This window comes from Coregonus lavaretus (genome assembly GCF_964263955.1).
Source record: "Coregonus lavaretus genome assembly, contig: HAP1_SCAFFOLD_2177, whole genome shotgun sequence".
NCBI lineage: Eukaryota > Metazoa > Chordata > Actinopteri > Salmoniformes > Salmonidae > Coregonus > Coregonus lavaretus.
In genome coordinates, this window is record NW_028158108.1 from 5001 (window position 1) to 22520 (window position 17520).

The following is a 17520-nucleotide window of genomic DNA, read 5'->3' on the forward strand; positions in this document are numbered from 1 at the left end:
CTCGGGAGAGGCGAAGGTCGAGAGCCGTGCGTCCTCCGAAACACAACCCAGCCGAGCCGCACTGCTTCTTGACACTATGCCCGCTTTAACCCGGAAGCCAGCCGCACCAATGTGTCGGAGGAAACAACGTACGGCCAATTGTGCGCCTCCCCATGGGTCCCCCGGTCGCGGGCCGGCTGCGACAGAGCCTGGACTCGAGCCCTACACTGTGATGCATTGCCTTTGACCACTGCACCACTCGGGAGTCACGTGTGTCTTTTTTAAAGTATAGCCTTGCTCTCTAGAAGATAAATGCTTGGTAGCAGCAATTAAGGCCAAGGGGGAATTATCCTAGCCAATCAGCATGCTGATGTGGCACCACGAAGAACCGGGTCAAACACCCTGGAAACTAATGGCCATTAGGACTTCAACACTGCATCTCATTGTCCTTGTGCCACAGGGGATGAGGATGAATGAGAGGGAGGGACAGTCAGGTGGGCGTGTGTGTGAGAGAGAATTAAAGACTCTTAACACACTCTATAGACGAGATGGTTTATGTAGCTCAGTTGTTAAACCATGGCAGGATAGTGGGTTCGATTCCCAGGACCACCCGTACTTAAAATGTATACACACATGACTGTAATTCACTTTAGATAAAGGAGTCTGCTAAATGGTATATATTACAAGACAATTTATGAACCTGGTCTGCTAAATAACATATTCACTGACTACTATTCCAACTCTAGCTGTATAGCGACCAATATTATTCACGCTTGAGCTAATGAACGGTGAACTGTCACCAGTTTAAATCATCATGGAATCATACAGAAGGTAGCTCACAACCAGCATCTGTGCACCCAGGGATCCTCGCAGCCTGGCTGGACCCCTCAGCCAGGGTACAGAGCCGTCCAGCACGGTGCCGGTCTGTATTCCCCTGTCCGTGTTGACGACCTTGAGGACGACATCACGGGGGAGGACATGTTAGGTTTAATTAACGCTGATAGAACGTTGGGAGTTTACCTTTACACCACCGCGGATTAGCAGTTGATTAAAGAAGGGTCTTTCAAAGGGCCGGGACGATACCCCTGCGTGGGATAGGGACATTGGATCACGCCTGAGGCCTTCTTCTCTCCTTCTCATCCCCCTCTCCTCTCCTCTTTGTTCTCCTTTCCACCACCTCGATCCCGGGGCCCTGACAGATTTCCTTTTCTTTCATTTTTTGTTTTGTTCCCTCCCTTTTTTCCTCTCATCCACCGACCGGCTTGCCCTCCCCCCTGCGGTAGATCGATACTGATCGCACCGGGCTGATTGTCTCACGCTGATGATGTCACAGCTCCTGTGAAGTGGAGCCCAGGAGGAGTTACTCCTGGCAGAGGATACCGTGACTTCCTGCCCAGAAAATCAACAGAAGGAGGATAGAGGAGGACAGAGCATGTAAGAACAGTAAAGCGGGACAAGCAGAGGACAGAGACTCCAGAGGACACAGGCTGCAGGTTAGACCAGAGGACACAGGCTGCAGGTTAGACCAGAGGACACAGGCTGCAGGTTAGACCAGAGGATACAGGCTGCAGGTTAGACCAGAGGACAGGCTGCAGGTTAGACCAGAGGACAGGCTGCAGGTTAGACCAGAGGACACAGGCTGCAGGTTAGACCTTAGGACACAGCTCAGAACAAAGCAGAGAATGAATCCAGAATGTTTTGTCCCTGCTCTGCTGACAAGTTTTTTGCTCTGCTCACACAGCTGTAAACAAGGCCTATTGCACTGATTTGGTTTGGGTGGGGGGGTGGGAAGTAAATACTTATTGTGATTTATCAGTGGGTGCTGCAGCACCCCCAGCACAGGACAGGAGCATTGAGGAAGTTAGCAGTACAAGACAGGAGCATTGAGGAAGTTAGCAGTACAAGACAGGAGCATTGAGGAAGTTAGCAGTACAAGACAGGAGCATTGAGGAAGTTAGTAGTACAAGACAGGAGCACTGAGGAAGTTAACAGGACAGGAGCATTGAGGAAGTTAACAGGACAGGAGCATTAAGGAAGTTAACAGGACAGGAGCATTGAGGAAGTTAACAAGAAAGGAGCATTGAGGAAGTGAACAGGACAAGACAGGAGCATTGAGGAAGTTAACAGGACAGGAGCATTGAGGAAGTTAACAGGACAAGACAGGAGCACTGAGGAAGTTAACAGGACAAGACAGGAGCACTGAGGAAGTTAACAGGACAAGACAGGAGCACTGAGGAAGTTAACAGGACAAGATAGGAGCATTGAGGAAGTTTACAGGACAGGAGCATTGAGGAAGTTAACAGGACAGGAGCATTAAGGAAGTTAACAAGACAGGAGCATTGAGGAAGTTAACAGGATAGGAGCATTGAGGAAGTTAACAAGACAGGAGCATTGAGGAAGTTAACAAGACAGGAGCATTGAGGAAGTTAACAAGACAGGAGCATTGAGGAAGTAATCAGTACAAGACAGATCAAAAAGTAACTAGAACAGCTCAGTGAGATGAAGAGGGAGAACACAGAAAAACACTCTCCCCAGAAACGTAGCTTGTTCAAACTCTGATGTTTGAAACCACACCATAAAGTCATCCAGTTTAGAAGCTTTTTTCCCTCTTCCTGCAGCTGAATCATGACCCGAACACCATTCATCTGAAGTCGTTTGTGCGTGGTGTATAAATCAATAGTAACACTATGGGCCGTATCGTTTCACCAGTCCCCTAAGGTGTGTAATAACCGAGCTCGGGAGCGTAGTCGTTGTATCATGATTATTATTTCTCACGTTCTGCCGTATTAATTTTTGAAAGTCCATTGAAGGTTGTTGGAAATCCAATTAGGCATTGATCTGTCGGTGGCAGCCCCCGACAAAGCCACATTGTACAAATGGACAGGAAAAAAGCTTTTAAAAAGACAAATAAGGTTGCCGACCTCGTACTGGGTTATGATTATTAAATGTAGACTGCTGAACGCTGGTGCTATGATACCTGTTGGTGGAATGGAAATCCGATGGCGAGCCACGTCGTTGGCTCGGGCAATTCGGGAGTTGGGTCGATTCGTACAGACTGCCTACGCATACACACGAGAGCACAGAAAAGCACACACACACAAAGACATCAACACACACACACACACACACTGCATCCTCCTTTTTCCATCTCTTCTTCCTTCCTCTTCCGGAATCCCTCCTCCCCCTTCCCCCCTTTCCCAACAACAATAACTAAAGATTTGTCAACCCCAGGATTCATTCCCGTCAATTTAACTTGTTAGGGGCCAATGGAGTATCATAATATTTCCAGGTAATGCTGCGTACGTCGGGCCGGCTCCGGAGAGAGCAGGTCGAGAGCAGGCCGGCGTTGGCAATCAATCAGAGGGCTCTAATGGGTGGTGTTTTCCTCGGAACAGCCTCGCTTGTTGTTTAAAGGGCCCTGTTTTATTGCTGAGGCTATGGCAAACAGATAGCCGTTCGACAAAGATGATTGTTTTCTCTCTCGTTAGGTTTATCCATCTCTCTCTCTATCTGTTGCCTCTTTCCTTCTCTCTCTATCTGTTGCCTCTTTCCTTCTCTCTCTCTGCCTCATATTCTCCCTCTCCACTTCTTCAAAAGAAATACACTTAATTCCCCCATCTCTCTCTCTCTCTCTCTCTCTCTCTCTCTCTCTCTCTCTCTCTCTCTATCTCTCTCTCTCTCTCTCTCTCTCTCTCTCTCTCTCTCTCTCTCTCTCTCTCTCTCCATCTCTACCTCTCTTCCCATTTATCTCCCTCTCACTCTTTCTCGCTCTCCCTCTCTCGCTCTCTGATTGTGTCGAGTTGAAACGAGTCAACCTTTTCTGACACACAGAGAAGTACTGCAGTTGTGTGATTAGATGAGGGGCCTCAGGTCTGGGACTTCTGTGTGATGTCTTGTAAAGTAAGTAAGGAAAAGAGGGAAGTCTTCTATTGCTACATCGATTTTGCGACTTATAAATTAGTAATATATGCCTACTGATTCTTGAAGAATATAACTTATAAATACCTCATGAACTTAGTTCAACTGTTCTACCCCATCAGAAACCAAAGTATAGGCTTGTTTTACTTCAATGTTTGTAAACAAATAAATGACAAACAAACACTGTAGAGCCTCAAAACATGGTTAAAACTATCATTTTTACATATTGGATGGTCAATCCTTGCATCCATACATCTGTCTATGAATTTCTCTAGCCCTATCCCTCAGCTATTTACCGAAACAGTGGCAGGGAAAAAAGCTTTGTTATTGTTTCAACTGCTGATTGCCACTTTAAGGGCTTTCAAATTATGGAAGCCATGTGATAGTTCAATGCTCTTTTGTGGAAGAATAACATTAACTAGCGCTGCCATATTTACTTACAGTAATGGACTAAAAACGATTAGAACTTGATCCTTATCTTTTTAAATAGCTCTTCTAGTGGGCGGCAGGTGGCTTAGTGGGTAAGAGCGTTGTGCCAGTAACCGAAAGGTCGCTGGTTCTAATCCCCAAGCCGACTAGGTGAAAAATCTGTCGATGTGCCCTTGAGCAAGGCACTTAACCCTAATTGCTCCTGTAAGTCGCTCTGGATAAGAGCGTCTGCTAAATGACTAAAATGTAAATGTAAAAATGTAGTCCCAATCCATACAGATGCGGGATCTTAATTTGATTTGTCTGTTTATTTGTGATTTCAGATTTGGTTATGTGAGTGGTCGTGTGTCACTGCTACAGTCAGCTTGTGTGGCATTTTGTATTACTTGTTTTATGCGTTTTTCATTACCATACCAAATTCTGCCCATTTCTCTTCTGATGAGAATCTTGAGATAAATATGTAGCCTGGTGACAGCCTGGGTGCCGGTCTGTTTCTGCTCTCCTGCCAACTCCTTATTGAATTGTCATGCTTGACAATCACAATGGAGTACACTCTTAGAAAAAAAGGGCTCTATGCTTGCTTCATATATGGCACCCCTTAAGGTTCTAGATAGAAACCAAATTGGTTCCATATAGAACCCTATATGGAACCCAAGGGTTCTATATGGAACCAATTTTGGTTCAGTGAAGAAGAACCCCCGGGGTTCTGATCAAAGGACCCTACAAAAGGCTTCTACATAGAACCTTCAGGGGTGCCATATATGAAGCAAGCATAGAACCCTTTTTGGTCCTATCCAGAACCTTTTTTTTCTAAGAGTCTAGGCAACAGCACAAGCAGATCTGGGACCAGGCTAGCTGTACGGTATTGAACAAGGTGACTCCTCAGCCCAGCTAGTGATGACGGACATGCCTGGTGTGAGCATGCTCAGTGTGTCCCGGTGCCGCTCTGCTCTGCTTCTGTCTGTGTTCTGGTTGGCAAGCGGCTGTCCACAGTGACTGACAGTCTACAAACAAAGCTGTGGGCACAGTGCAGGATACACACATACACACACAACTAGACAAGCAGACACCACACACACACAGGCACACACACACGCAGGGGCACACATACACATGCAGATACACACACACTCAACTAGACAAGCAGCCAACGCACACACACATCCACAGACACACATACCTCTGCCTCACACACAGAGACGGACAGCGATCGGATAGCGGCCCCTCCATGTCAACGTGAGCGGTTTGCCCACCAGACAAACCTTTCCAGTCGGTTTGGTATTCAGGTCAGATGAAAGGCGGGCAGGACTGGACAGGCCTGGACATGCAGGCCGGTAGACATGGACAGTATGTCAGTACTCAGACACATGGTCACATGTCACTCTGCCAGGGCTCAGGGCACAGCAGCATGGATGGAGTGCCACGTCCAGGTGTGTATACCAGGTGGTGTCAGAGGAAGGCCCTAACAATTGTCTCAGACTCCAGCCACCCAAGTCATGGACTGTTCTCTCTGCTACTGCATGGCAAACAGTACCGATACACCAAGTCTGGAACCAACAGCACCCTGAACAGCTTCTACCCCCAAGCCATAAGACTGCTAAGTAGTTAGTAAATAGTTAACCAAATAGCTACCCGGACTATCTGCATTTACCCTTTTTGCACTAACTTTTTTGACTCATCACATACGCTTCTGCCACTGTTTATTATCTATCCTATTGCCTAGTCACTTTATTCCTAATGAAATGTACATATCTACCAAAATGACCTCGTACCCCTGCACATCGACTCGGTACTGGTACCCTGTGTATATAGACAAGTTATCATTACTCATTGTGTATTTATTATTACTTTGATTATTACGTCTTTTACTTTTCTATTATTTCTCTATTTTCTTTCTCTCTGCATTGTTGGGAAGTTCCCATAAGTAAGCATTTCACTCTTAGTCTACACTTGCACCAAGCAAGTGAGGAAAACATTTGGTTTGGGACTTTACGCTTTTCGAGCCAGTTGTCCACTACTGGTTCACCTGACAAAACTAATCAAGGGCTTGATGATCAGATCAGTTAAATCAGGTATCGGAATAGATCAAATCATGTATCAGAATAGATGAAACTTATTGAAGTTTATTTAATTTATAATGGAATAGATTAAACAAGTGGTTTGAGAAACAGAGTGGCCAGTTTAGTTGGTACACCACCCCATTCACCAAAATGATTCGCTCCAACTGAGTGTATGACTGATGGCCTGTAGAGGTCCAGGGGAAACCGTACTGAAGCTGAGGCATAATTTAGTTTATTCACCTACAGTGAGGGAAGAAAGTATTTGATCCCCTGCTGATTTTGTATGTTGTGGTCAGATGAGACCAAAATGGAGCTCTTTCACATCAACTCAACTCGCCGTGTTTGGAGGAGGAGGAATGCTGCCTATGACCCCAGGAACACCATCCCCACCGTCAAACATGGAGGTGGAAACATTATGCTTTGGGGGTGTTTTTCTGCTAAGGGGACAGGACAACTTCACCGCATCAAAGGGACGATGGACGGGGCCATGTACCGTCAAATCTTGGGTGAGAACCTCCTTCCCTCAGCCAGGGCATTGAAAATGGGTCATGGATGGGTATTCCAGCATGACAATGACCCAAAACACACGGCCAAGGCAACAAAGGAGTGGCTCAAGAAGAAGCACATTAAGGTCCTGGAGTGGCCTAGCCAGTCTCCAGACCTTAATCCCATAGAAAATCTGTGGAGGGAGCTGAAGGTTCGAGTTGCCAAACGTCAGCCTCGAAACCTTAATGACTTGGAGAAGATCTGCAAAGAGGAGTGGGACAAAATCCCTCCTGAGATGTGTGCAAACCTGGTGGCCAACTACAAGAAACGTCTGACCTCTGTGATTGCCAACAAGGGTTTTGCCACCAAGTACTAAGTCATGTTTTGCAGAGGGGTCAAATACTTATTTCCCTCATTAAAATGTAAATCAATTCATAATTTTTTTTACATGCGTTTTTCTGGATTTTGTTGTTGTTATTCTGTCTCTCACTGTTCAAATAAACCTACCATTAAAATTATAGACAGATCATTTCTTTGTCAGTGGGCAAACGTACAAAATCAGCAGGGGATCAAATACTTTTTTCCCTCACTGTAAATACAATATAGCAGGGGTACACAACTCTTACCCTTCAAGGTCCGGAGCCTGCTTGTTTTCTGTTCTACCTGATAATTAATTGCACACACCTGGTGTCCCAGGTCTAAATCAGTCCCTGACTAGAGGGCAAAAAATGCAGTGGAACTGGCTTCGAGATCCAGAGTTGAGGGCAATATAGGATCGATCAATATACAATATAGGTGAATAAATGAGAAGTATACAGCCTTTCTACTATTGTATGTTATTTATACTGTTTCTGTTTATACATTCCATCACCTGTATGACATAAGACTGTAATAAAACTTGGTCCACATATTGAAGACACTGGGGACTGAGAGGGGAAATATAAAATAACTAATAATACTTATTGTCTTCTCTCACAGACAGACTATCTGACCTTATTTGAAATAGTCCTATAGCGAAATGTGCTGCGTACGATAAGCGTTCAGGGAGGGCCATCCAAAGCTTCCTGAGGCCCCGCCACAAGGGACCATGCAGGCTTTAAAGAGCTTTAAGTTAGGTACTGAAATTATGCCTTGGCTTCAGTACGGTTTCCCCTGGACCTCTATCCATCATTTTGAGAGAGAGAGAGAGAGAGAGAGAGAGAGAGAGAGAGAGAGAGAGAGAGAGAGAGAGAGAGAGAGAGAAGAGAGAGAGAGAGAGAGAGAGAGAGAAGAGAGAGAGAGAGAGAGAGAGAGAGAGAGAGAGAGAGAGAGAGAGAGAGAGAGAGAGAGAGAGAGAGAGAGAGAGAGAGAGAGAGAGAGAGCCAGCCTGTGTGGGCTGGCGAGTGCAAAGGGATTTGATTCTTTCTAATAAACACCAGTGTTTATCTCTTGTTGTGTGTTTGTGGGAAGGTTTTGTATTCCAGTCCTATAGCAGAAAAGCTTGTATTTTATCCCAATGAGTGGAGAGCAGAAGCCCCTTAGAAGTGGCATAGCTCTTATTGTAGGTCAGAGGCAACATGAGCTGACATTCTAATTCAAGACGATGGAGGAAGAGGAAGTGATGCGGAAGGAAGCTCTTCAAGAACTCTGATGAAAGTCAATGCTTTGATTTCATACCCCTGACAAGGCATTGCTTCTACGGTGGCTCGGAAAGGTCAAAAGATTTTCCGGCACAGAGGACATACATAAAAACAAACAGGTATCTCTGTTTCCTCATCTGTTCATTTCTAAATGTCCCTCCAGCTCTTTTTTCTTTCTCTCTAAACATTGTTGGCACGAAAGGTTGAGTAAAAAATTCAGCCGAGAGAGAATATTAAACCTGCCCTGAGAATGTTTTCAACGGCCATCCATCATGTGGAGGAGGGAGTATCATTCTGTTCACTATAACCTTGTACCAGGGATGGGATGTGAGCCCTAATGGCCGACTCCGCCAGTTAACCTCGCCGCGATGGGGGATACAACATTATCAGCATGACTTCTACTGAAGGACTCGGCACTACACAGTCACACACACACACATTCATGAACACATTCGCACACACACACAGACAGACATGTAGACGATCACGCTTACACACACACACACACACACTCTCACACACGACATGGACCGGGAAATATATCATTATAACACAACATGGAAATCCAATATAACAGAGAAGGACATCATTATCCGAGTGCAGGCCTCTGTTACTACGGAATTCACCATCATTCACATCCCGGAGGAGTGGCTTCATTATCCTAAAGTCGCCCGGTTCCCGCCAGGATTCCTGATTACCTTCGGTGTTCCCACCACTGCCGAATCCAAGCTCCGCCACTGCCACGCTAACCAGACTGAGAAATGTAATTTAAATTTCATATGGCGTGTCAGGTAGGCTAATAGAAGTGACTTTGGCTGCTAGGTATGTGGATAGCGTAGCTCTCTCTCTCTCTCTTCCTCAACCTCTCTCTCTCTTTTTCTCTCCATGCCTGCAAGGCTCTGAGGTAGACGGCATTAGCGTGTAAGCGGCGGCACGGCTCACAACCCTCCACATCCAGGAAAATAGCCAAGGGGCCTGTTCTTTTTCTTTCTTTTGTGTTTCCTCAGATTGAATCCTGCCCGAGAGGAGACGTTCATGTCTACAACCTGCCACGTCAAATCAAGGCCACACGCCTTCGCACGCCACCGCCATCGCTAAACGCTGTCGGGGGCGACGGGACTAGATGAGAGAACGAGAGTGTTTAGCTAAGCATTGACTCGTCACGTTCATGATTAATTAGGAATTATTCAGGAATCATCTTTATGTCATCTTTATGTTTTGATGATTGACGGGGGGCCGTACTCCTTCAGATAGTTCTGCATAATATGTTGTGTCCCTTTAATTAAAGAAGCATAATATGAGTTGTCGCCTGCAGTCATGTGTGTGTGTCTTTTCAAAGATGTGATTTTTCACCTGCATGCAGCTAACGTGGGTGTAAAGCAAGAGTGTGTGTGTGTGTATTCGGGCGTGTGTGTGTGTTGGGTGTAGGTGTGTGAAGCAATAATGTGTGTATTATAGGAACTGCAGGCTGGTGTGTTACTGTATATTGAGGAGGCTGTTTTCCCTGGCTGCAGGGTTTCTAACTCTGGGGTGGTCAAGTGTTGTCGGGGGCTGTGTGAGTGCATGTGGTGTGTGCATCTCTGCCTATTCGTAAAGTGACATTTCTAACCCGGAAAAGTTACAATACTTTCATGTGAAAATGTTGAAAATGATCCAAATATTTAATTCAAATATAACTTATGTTCCTTTGGATGTTTTTCTCTCTACTCGAACTAATACTGTTTTTCTCTGTTTCACTGTTTGGACTTATTCTCTCAATTTTGTCTCTCTCTTTTCCCTCCTCTCTCTCTCTCTCTCTCTCTCTCTCTCTCTCTCTCTCTCTCTCTCTCTCTCTCTCTCTCTCTCTCTCTCTCTCTCTCTCCCTCTCTCTCTCTCTCTCTCTCTCTCTCTCTCTCTCTCTCTCTCGCTCTCTCTCTCTCTCTCTCTCTCTCTCTCTCTCTCTCTCTCTCTCTCTCTCTCTCTCTCTCTCTCTCTCTCTCTCTCTCTCTCTCTCTCTCTCTCTCTCTCTCTCTCTCTCTCTCTCTCTCTCTCTCTCTCTCTCTCTCTTCTCTCTCTCTCTCTCTCTCTCTCTCTCTCTCTCTCTCTCTCTCTCTCTCTCTCTCTCTCTCTCTCTCTCTCTCTCTCTCTCTCTCTCTCTCTCTCTCTCTCTCTCTCTCTCTCTCTCTCTCTCTCTCCTCCGCTCTCTTTCCCCTCAGGATGGAATGGGTAATCTTCGTGTAACCAAAGAGGGGATCAGGCTAGAGGGTGTTTCCGAGTTTCTGCTCCCTCTCTATGTGAAAGAAATAGAATCCAGAAGGGTAAGAGACACAACGTTCCTTATGTCGCTCATATGAAGCATCGTAACGCCCTATGACACACCATGCATGTCATATCCCTCACTAAGACACACCATTCCCTTATCATATCATGTCATATCAACCGTAATTTCTCAGTAGTAGAATGTTGAGACACAACGTTCCTTATGTCGCTCATATGAAGCTTCGTAACGCCCTATGAGCCACCATGTATGTCATATCCCTCACTAAGCCAGCCTATTCCTCATATCATGTCATACCAAGCATCATTGCTCAGCCATTGTCATAAGGAGTAAAATAATACTATGCAATCCCACATCCCAGAGAAATCGTGTGAGACCTAGTAGAGAAGCCCATCTATCTGGATCCCGGGTCCCATGTAAGGGGCACAGAATGATCATGGGAATAGACTTGGATGCGTGACAAATGACCAAATGGGCATCCAATGGAAATTCCAATGATAGAGAAATGTGGAGAGAGACAGGGCTGTGATGAGGCATGCTGTTGATAAATATGACCCATAATGCTTTTTCCCTTTACGACACACACACACACACACACACACACACACACACACACACACACACACACACACACACACACACACACACACACACACACACACACACACACACACACACTGCTGCCATGTATAGGTTACTGTGTGTGTGTCCTGGGCTATTGGGAAGGCAATGGAGTCATTAACTTGCATTCTCCACCTTTGCAAGATGTGTGTGTGTGTGTGTGTGTGTGTGTGTGTGTGTGTGTGTGTGTGTTGGAGGGGAAGGGTTGTAAAGGCAAGTGCACCTGTGCATGCATATGGCTTTACAAGGGTGTTTGTGACAGCGAGAGTGTGTGGAATGTGTGACAGTCCTGAATAGATTACACTGTGTTTTCACGCTCTCCGTAGCCGATGTGAGTAAGACCTTTAAACAGGTCAACATTCACAAGGCTTCAAGACCAGACGGATTACCAAAACGTGTACTCCGAGCATGTGCTGACCAACTGGCAAGTGTCTTCACTGACATTTTCAACCTCTCCCTGTCTGAGTCTGTAATACCAACATGTTTCAAGCAGACCACCATAGTCCCTGTGCCAAAGAACACTAAGATAACCTGCCTAAATGACTCACGACCCGTAGCACTCACGTCTGTAGCCATGAAGTGCTTTGAAAGGCTGGTCATGGCTTACATCAACACCATTATCCCATAAACCCTAGACCCACTCCAATTTGCATACTGCCCCAACAGATCCATAGATGATGCAATCTCTATTACGCTCTACACTGGCCTTTCACACCTGGACAAAAGGAACACCTATGTGAGAATGCTAATAATTGACTACAGCTCAGCGTTCAACACCATAGTGCCCTCAAAGCTCATCACTAAGCTAAGGACCCTGGGACTAAACACCTCCCTTTGCAACTGGATCCTGGACTTCCTGACGGGCCGCCCCCAGGTGGTAAGGGTAGGTAACAACACATCCGCCACGCTGATCCTCAACACGGGGGCCCCTCAGGGGTGCGTGCTCAGTCCCCTCCTGTACTCCCTGTTCACTCATGACTGCATGGCCAGGCACGACTCCAACACCATCATTAAGTTTGCAGATGACACAACAGTGGTAGGCCTGATCACCGACAACGATGAGACAGCCTATAGGGAGGAGGTCAGAGACCTGGCCGTGTGGTGTCATGACAACAACCTCTCCCTCAATGTGATCAAGACAAAGGAGATGATTGTGGACTACAGGAAAAAGAAGAGGACCGAGCACGCCCCCATTCTCATCGACGGGGCTGTAGTGGAGCAGGTTGAGAGCTTCAAGTTCCTTGGTGTCCACATCACCAACAAACTAACATGGTCCAAGCACACCAAGACAGTCTTGAAGAAGGCACGACAAAACCTATTCCCCCTAAGGAGACTGAAAAGATTTGGCATGAGTCCTCAGATCCTCAAAAGGTTCTACAGCTGCACCATCAAGAGCATCCTGACTGGTTGCATCACTGCCTGGTATGGCAACTGCTCGGCTTCCGACCGCAAGGCACTACAGAGGGTAGTGCATATGGCCCAGTACATCACTGGGGTCAAGCTTCCTGCCATCCAGGACCTCTATACCAGGCTGTGTCAGAGGAAGGCCCTAAAAATTGTCAAAGACTCCAGCCAACCTAGTCATAGACTGTTCTCTCTGCTACCGCACAGCAAGCGGTACCGGTGCGCCAAATCTAGGTTCAAGAGGCTTGTAAACAGCTTCTACCCCCAAGCCATAAGACTCCTGAACATCTAATAAAATGGCTACCCAGACTATTTTCATTGCCCCCCCCCCCCACCTCTTTTACGCTGCTGCTACTCTCTGTTTATTATCTATTCATAGTCACTTTAATAACTCTACATATTCCCTCAATTACCTCGACTAACCGGTGCCCCCGCACATTGACTCGGTACCGGTACCCCCTGTATATGGCCTCGCTATTGTTATTTTTACTGCTGCTCTTTAATGATTTGTTACTTTTATTTTGTATTATTTTATGTTGTATTTTTCTGTGTGATTTTCTTTGGTGTTCTTTCTTAAAACTGCGTTGTTGGTTAAGGGCTTTTAAGTAAGCATTTCACTGTAAGGTCTACACCTGTTGTATTCGGCGCATGTGACAAATAACATGTGATTTGATTTGATCTATCCCCTCAAAGATCATCTAAGAGGGGATATCCAACACGCCATTTCTGGGTGACACAGAGGTCAACACTCCATCAGCCCTGACCTTTGAGGTGAATTGATGGATGGTGTTAGATATATATTTTTGGAATCCATTGAAATCCTACGTAGTCGATATCTTACTTTAGAAATGTTTTTGTTTGCCTACTCATTGAAAGCCTACAAGATATCTTCTTGTATAACATCTTTGTTTGCTCTCCTATTAAAAACCTATATGGAGGAGATAACTTACTTTGGAATGCCTTCGTTTGCCCTGCCATTGAAATCCTATGGAGAAGATATCTTCTTTTAGAATATCTTTGTTTGCCCTGCCATGGAAATGCTATGGAGGAGATATCTTCTTTTAGAATATCTTTGTTTGCTCTCCCATTGAAAGCCTAAAGAAGAAATCCAGTCTTTCTGGTTCTTCTTAAGTGTGTGTAACAGAGAAGGCACTAATTGCTGTTGAGGAAGTGTCTCTGGCTTGTAGATAACCCCTATGAAGGAGCAGAGCTTCCTGTCGATAAATCAAAGAGCTCGCTAGGCTTCTCTGCTGACTCTTCATCTATCATCAGACAAACAGTCTGTGTGTGTGTGTGTGTGTGTGTGTGTGCGTGCATATGTTTGTATCTATCCACCACTTGTAATGACACTGTGATCCCTTTCACATCAGGTCCGCACATCAAAGCAAACACTCTTATTTAGAAAAATACACAGGGAACATGTTGAATCTAACAACCCACTTTTCTCCCCCGAGGGCTTGTTGGTGTCTGCCATTTAGGTTATTTCTGTTTTGGGGTAGTGGGCATGCTTCAGCGGAGGAGGTAGCTGGGCTAGTACTGAGCTAATCTGGGCAGTGTAATTGGCTAGTGGTGTTAGGATAGGGGCTCCAAAGCCCCTGCTGAGACTGGGTCGCTGGCCAGGATGTATTTGGGCCATGGTGGATCTGGCCTGGGGTGTCCCTAATCTGATCTGGGCCCACCAACACAGCATGAGAGACTGGGACAGTGGCACTGACAGGGAGAGAGTGAGGGATGGAGGGAGGGAACGAGGAAGGAAGGAAGGATGTATGGATTAATTTTGAATATGCACTGGAAACAACAGGATTTACAATTTGGTTTGATCGGTTTCGGGTTGACAAATAAACCTCTGTGGGATTATATTGATTGTTGTTGTTTTTTGTCGCTGTCACGATCATTGAAGGACGGGTCAGACCAAGGCGCAGCGTGATATGCATACATGTTTATTATAACGAATAAACACAACGACAAAACAACAAACTAAACGAAACGTGAAGTCCAAGGTAGACACAAACAACATACTTTACACGGAACAAGATCCCACAACCCACTAGTGCCAATAGGCTGCCTAAGTATGGTCCCCAATCAGAGACAACGAGCGACAGCTGCCTCTGATTGGGAACCACACCGGCCAACATAGATCTATGCATACTAGATCCTACAACATAAAACAAACACAACAAGGAATATACACACCCTGACTCAACATATAAGCGTCCCCTGAGTCAGGGCGTGACAGTCGCCAAAGCTTTAAATGTGGATTGGCAGCCTGATTGGTGCCCTAGCTTGGTACTTTAGGGTCAAAGGTTACAGTATATGTGGTCAAGGTCAACCACGTATAATAGTCTGTTGGATCAGTCATGTAGATCAATTTAAAAAGCCTCTTCCTTCTCTCTCTTTGTTTCTAAATCACAGATCAATGATCATGGTCAACATGGTCATCATTCAGCAAAGTCAATCACAGTTAACACACACACACTCCGTATACTTTACAAAGCCCCATGCAGGAGAAATGGCATATCTGTACAGATGTAGGATCTTAACTTGATCACTCTTTTGTTGCTGAGAATTTTCCTACACAGCAGGAAATGAGAACTGTATTTGAGTTTTAAGGCTTCTAAAGTTTGTCATTTTCACTTTGAAATTTCAGACTTGATTTGCCCTAATGAAAAATGTAGCAACTCCTACAAAAATGTCCATGAATTAAAATCAACATAATAATTCATATTTCCTGTTGCTGCAGGATTATTTCACTGCTCTAGCAAACTGGCTCAAATTAAGATCCTACATCTGTAAGGGTGATGTCTCATGGACAGAACTGGTATTATAGACAGACTGTGGGATGCCACAATTTACGAGGAACTTCCTCTTCTTGGTGTTCACATCTTCCAGAAGGGGATACTAAGCCTGTGACTTTCAAAGAGAGAGGAGGGAGGAGCTACCGTGCTGCTTCAGCTCTTGGTTCCAGTATCTTTCCCAACATGTCTCCCTCCTAAACTTCATCAATCATCTGACGCAATTATGCTTGATTTTCGTTGTGGGTTTCCGAGATTACCCCAATTATTGTAAGAGAGGTTTGTGCTGTAACTACATCATTGATGTCACTGTACTATTGACAGACAGCCTGATGAACCTAGGTCCAGATCTCCTTTGAAAATATATATTTTTTTAACTCAATGTCTTGAAGCTACATGGTGCTGCGGCAGGCTGACTGCATGATTCTTGTGGCGTGCTCCAAGCGTGTGCTGTGCTGTCATCCTCTCTCTCCGCATGGTGAGGGATGAGCCGAGGCCTGCTAGCCGACACGGACTCTTCTAATTGACCCCCAGAGAGCCAATGAGATTCCCTCACTGCTTCGACAGAGAGAGGAGTCGTTTTCCTCTCTTTATCATTCACTCATCACTCATCTCTCTCTCTCTCTCTCTCTCTCTCTCTCTCTCTCTCTCTCTCTCTCTCTCTCTGTCTCTCTCTCTCTCTCTCTCTCTCTCTCTCTCTCTCTCTCTCTCTCTCTCTCTCTCTATCTCTCTATATATATATATATATATATATATATATATATATATATACACACTACCATTAAAAAGTTTGGGGTCACTTAGAAATGTCCTTGTTTTCGATTATTATTTTTTAAAAATGTCCATTAAAATAACATAAAAATGATCAGAAATACAGTGTAGACATTGTTGATGTTGTAAATGGCTATTGTAGCTGGAAACCTTTTAATGGAACATCTACATAGGCGTACAGAGGCCCATTATAAGCAACCATCAGTCCTGTGTTCCAATGGCACGTTGTGTTTGCTAATCCAAGTTTATCATTTTAAAAGGCTAATTTATCATTAGAAAACACTTTTGCAATTATGTTAGCACAGCTGAAAACTGTTGTGCTGATTAAAGAAGCAATAAAACTGGCCTTCTTGAGACTAGCTGAGTATCTGGAGCATCAGCAGTTGTGGGTTTGATTACAGAATAAAAATGGCCAGAAACAAATAACTTTCTTCTGAAACTTGTCAGTCTATTCTTGTTCTGAGAAATGAAGGCTATTCCATGCGAGAAATTGCCAAGAAACTGAAGATCTCGTACAACGCTGTGTACTACTCCCTTCAAAGAACAGCGCAAACTGGCTCTAACCAGAATAGAAATAGGAGTGGGAGGCCCCGGTGCACAACTGAGCAAGAGGACAAGTACATTAGAGTGTCTAGTTTGAGAAACAGATGCCTCACAGGTCCTCAAATGGCAGCTTCATTAAATAGTACCCGCAACGTCAACAGTGAAGAGGCGACTCCGGGATGCTGAACTTCTAGGCAGAGTTGCAAAGAACAAGCCATATCCCAGACTGGCCAATAAAATGAAAAGATTAAGATGGGCAAAAGAACACAGACACTGGACAGAGGAAGATTGGAAAAAAGTGTTATGGACAGACAAATCGAAGTTTGAGGTGTTCGGATCACAAAGAAGAGCATTTGTGAGACGCAGACCAAATGAAAAGATGCTGGAGGAGTGATTGATGCCATCTGTCAAGCATGGTGGAGGCAATGTGATGGTCTGGGGGTGCTTTGGTGGTGGTAAAGTGGGAGATGTGTACAGGGTAAAAGGGATCTTGAAGAAGGAAGGCTATCACTCCATTTTGCAACGCCATGCCATACCCTGTGGATGGCGCTTGATTGGAGCCAACAGGACAATGACCCAAAGCACAGCTCCAAACTATGCAATAACTATTTAGGGAAGAAGCAGTCAGCTGGTATTCTGTC

At 45.2% G+C, this 17520-nt stretch overlaps 1 protein-coding gene across 1 annotated transcript in view; it reads left to right on the forward strand.

Annotated features, from left to right (window-relative positions):
* Nucleotides 1-5666: 5666 nt before the first annotated feature.
* LOC311124416 (zeta-sarcoglycan-like) overlaps nt 5667-17520 on the forward strand; it is a gene marked incomplete at both ends in the record, with an annotated part of 74062 nt that continues 62208 nt past the window's right edge. The window contains 2 exons of the mRNA XM_084198571.1: nt 5667-5756; nt 10687-10788. Of these exons, the coding sequence (XP_084054697.1) occupies nt 5667-5756; nt 10687-10788 (192 nt within the window). The remainder of the gene's footprint in view (nt 5757-10686; nt 10789-17520) is intronic.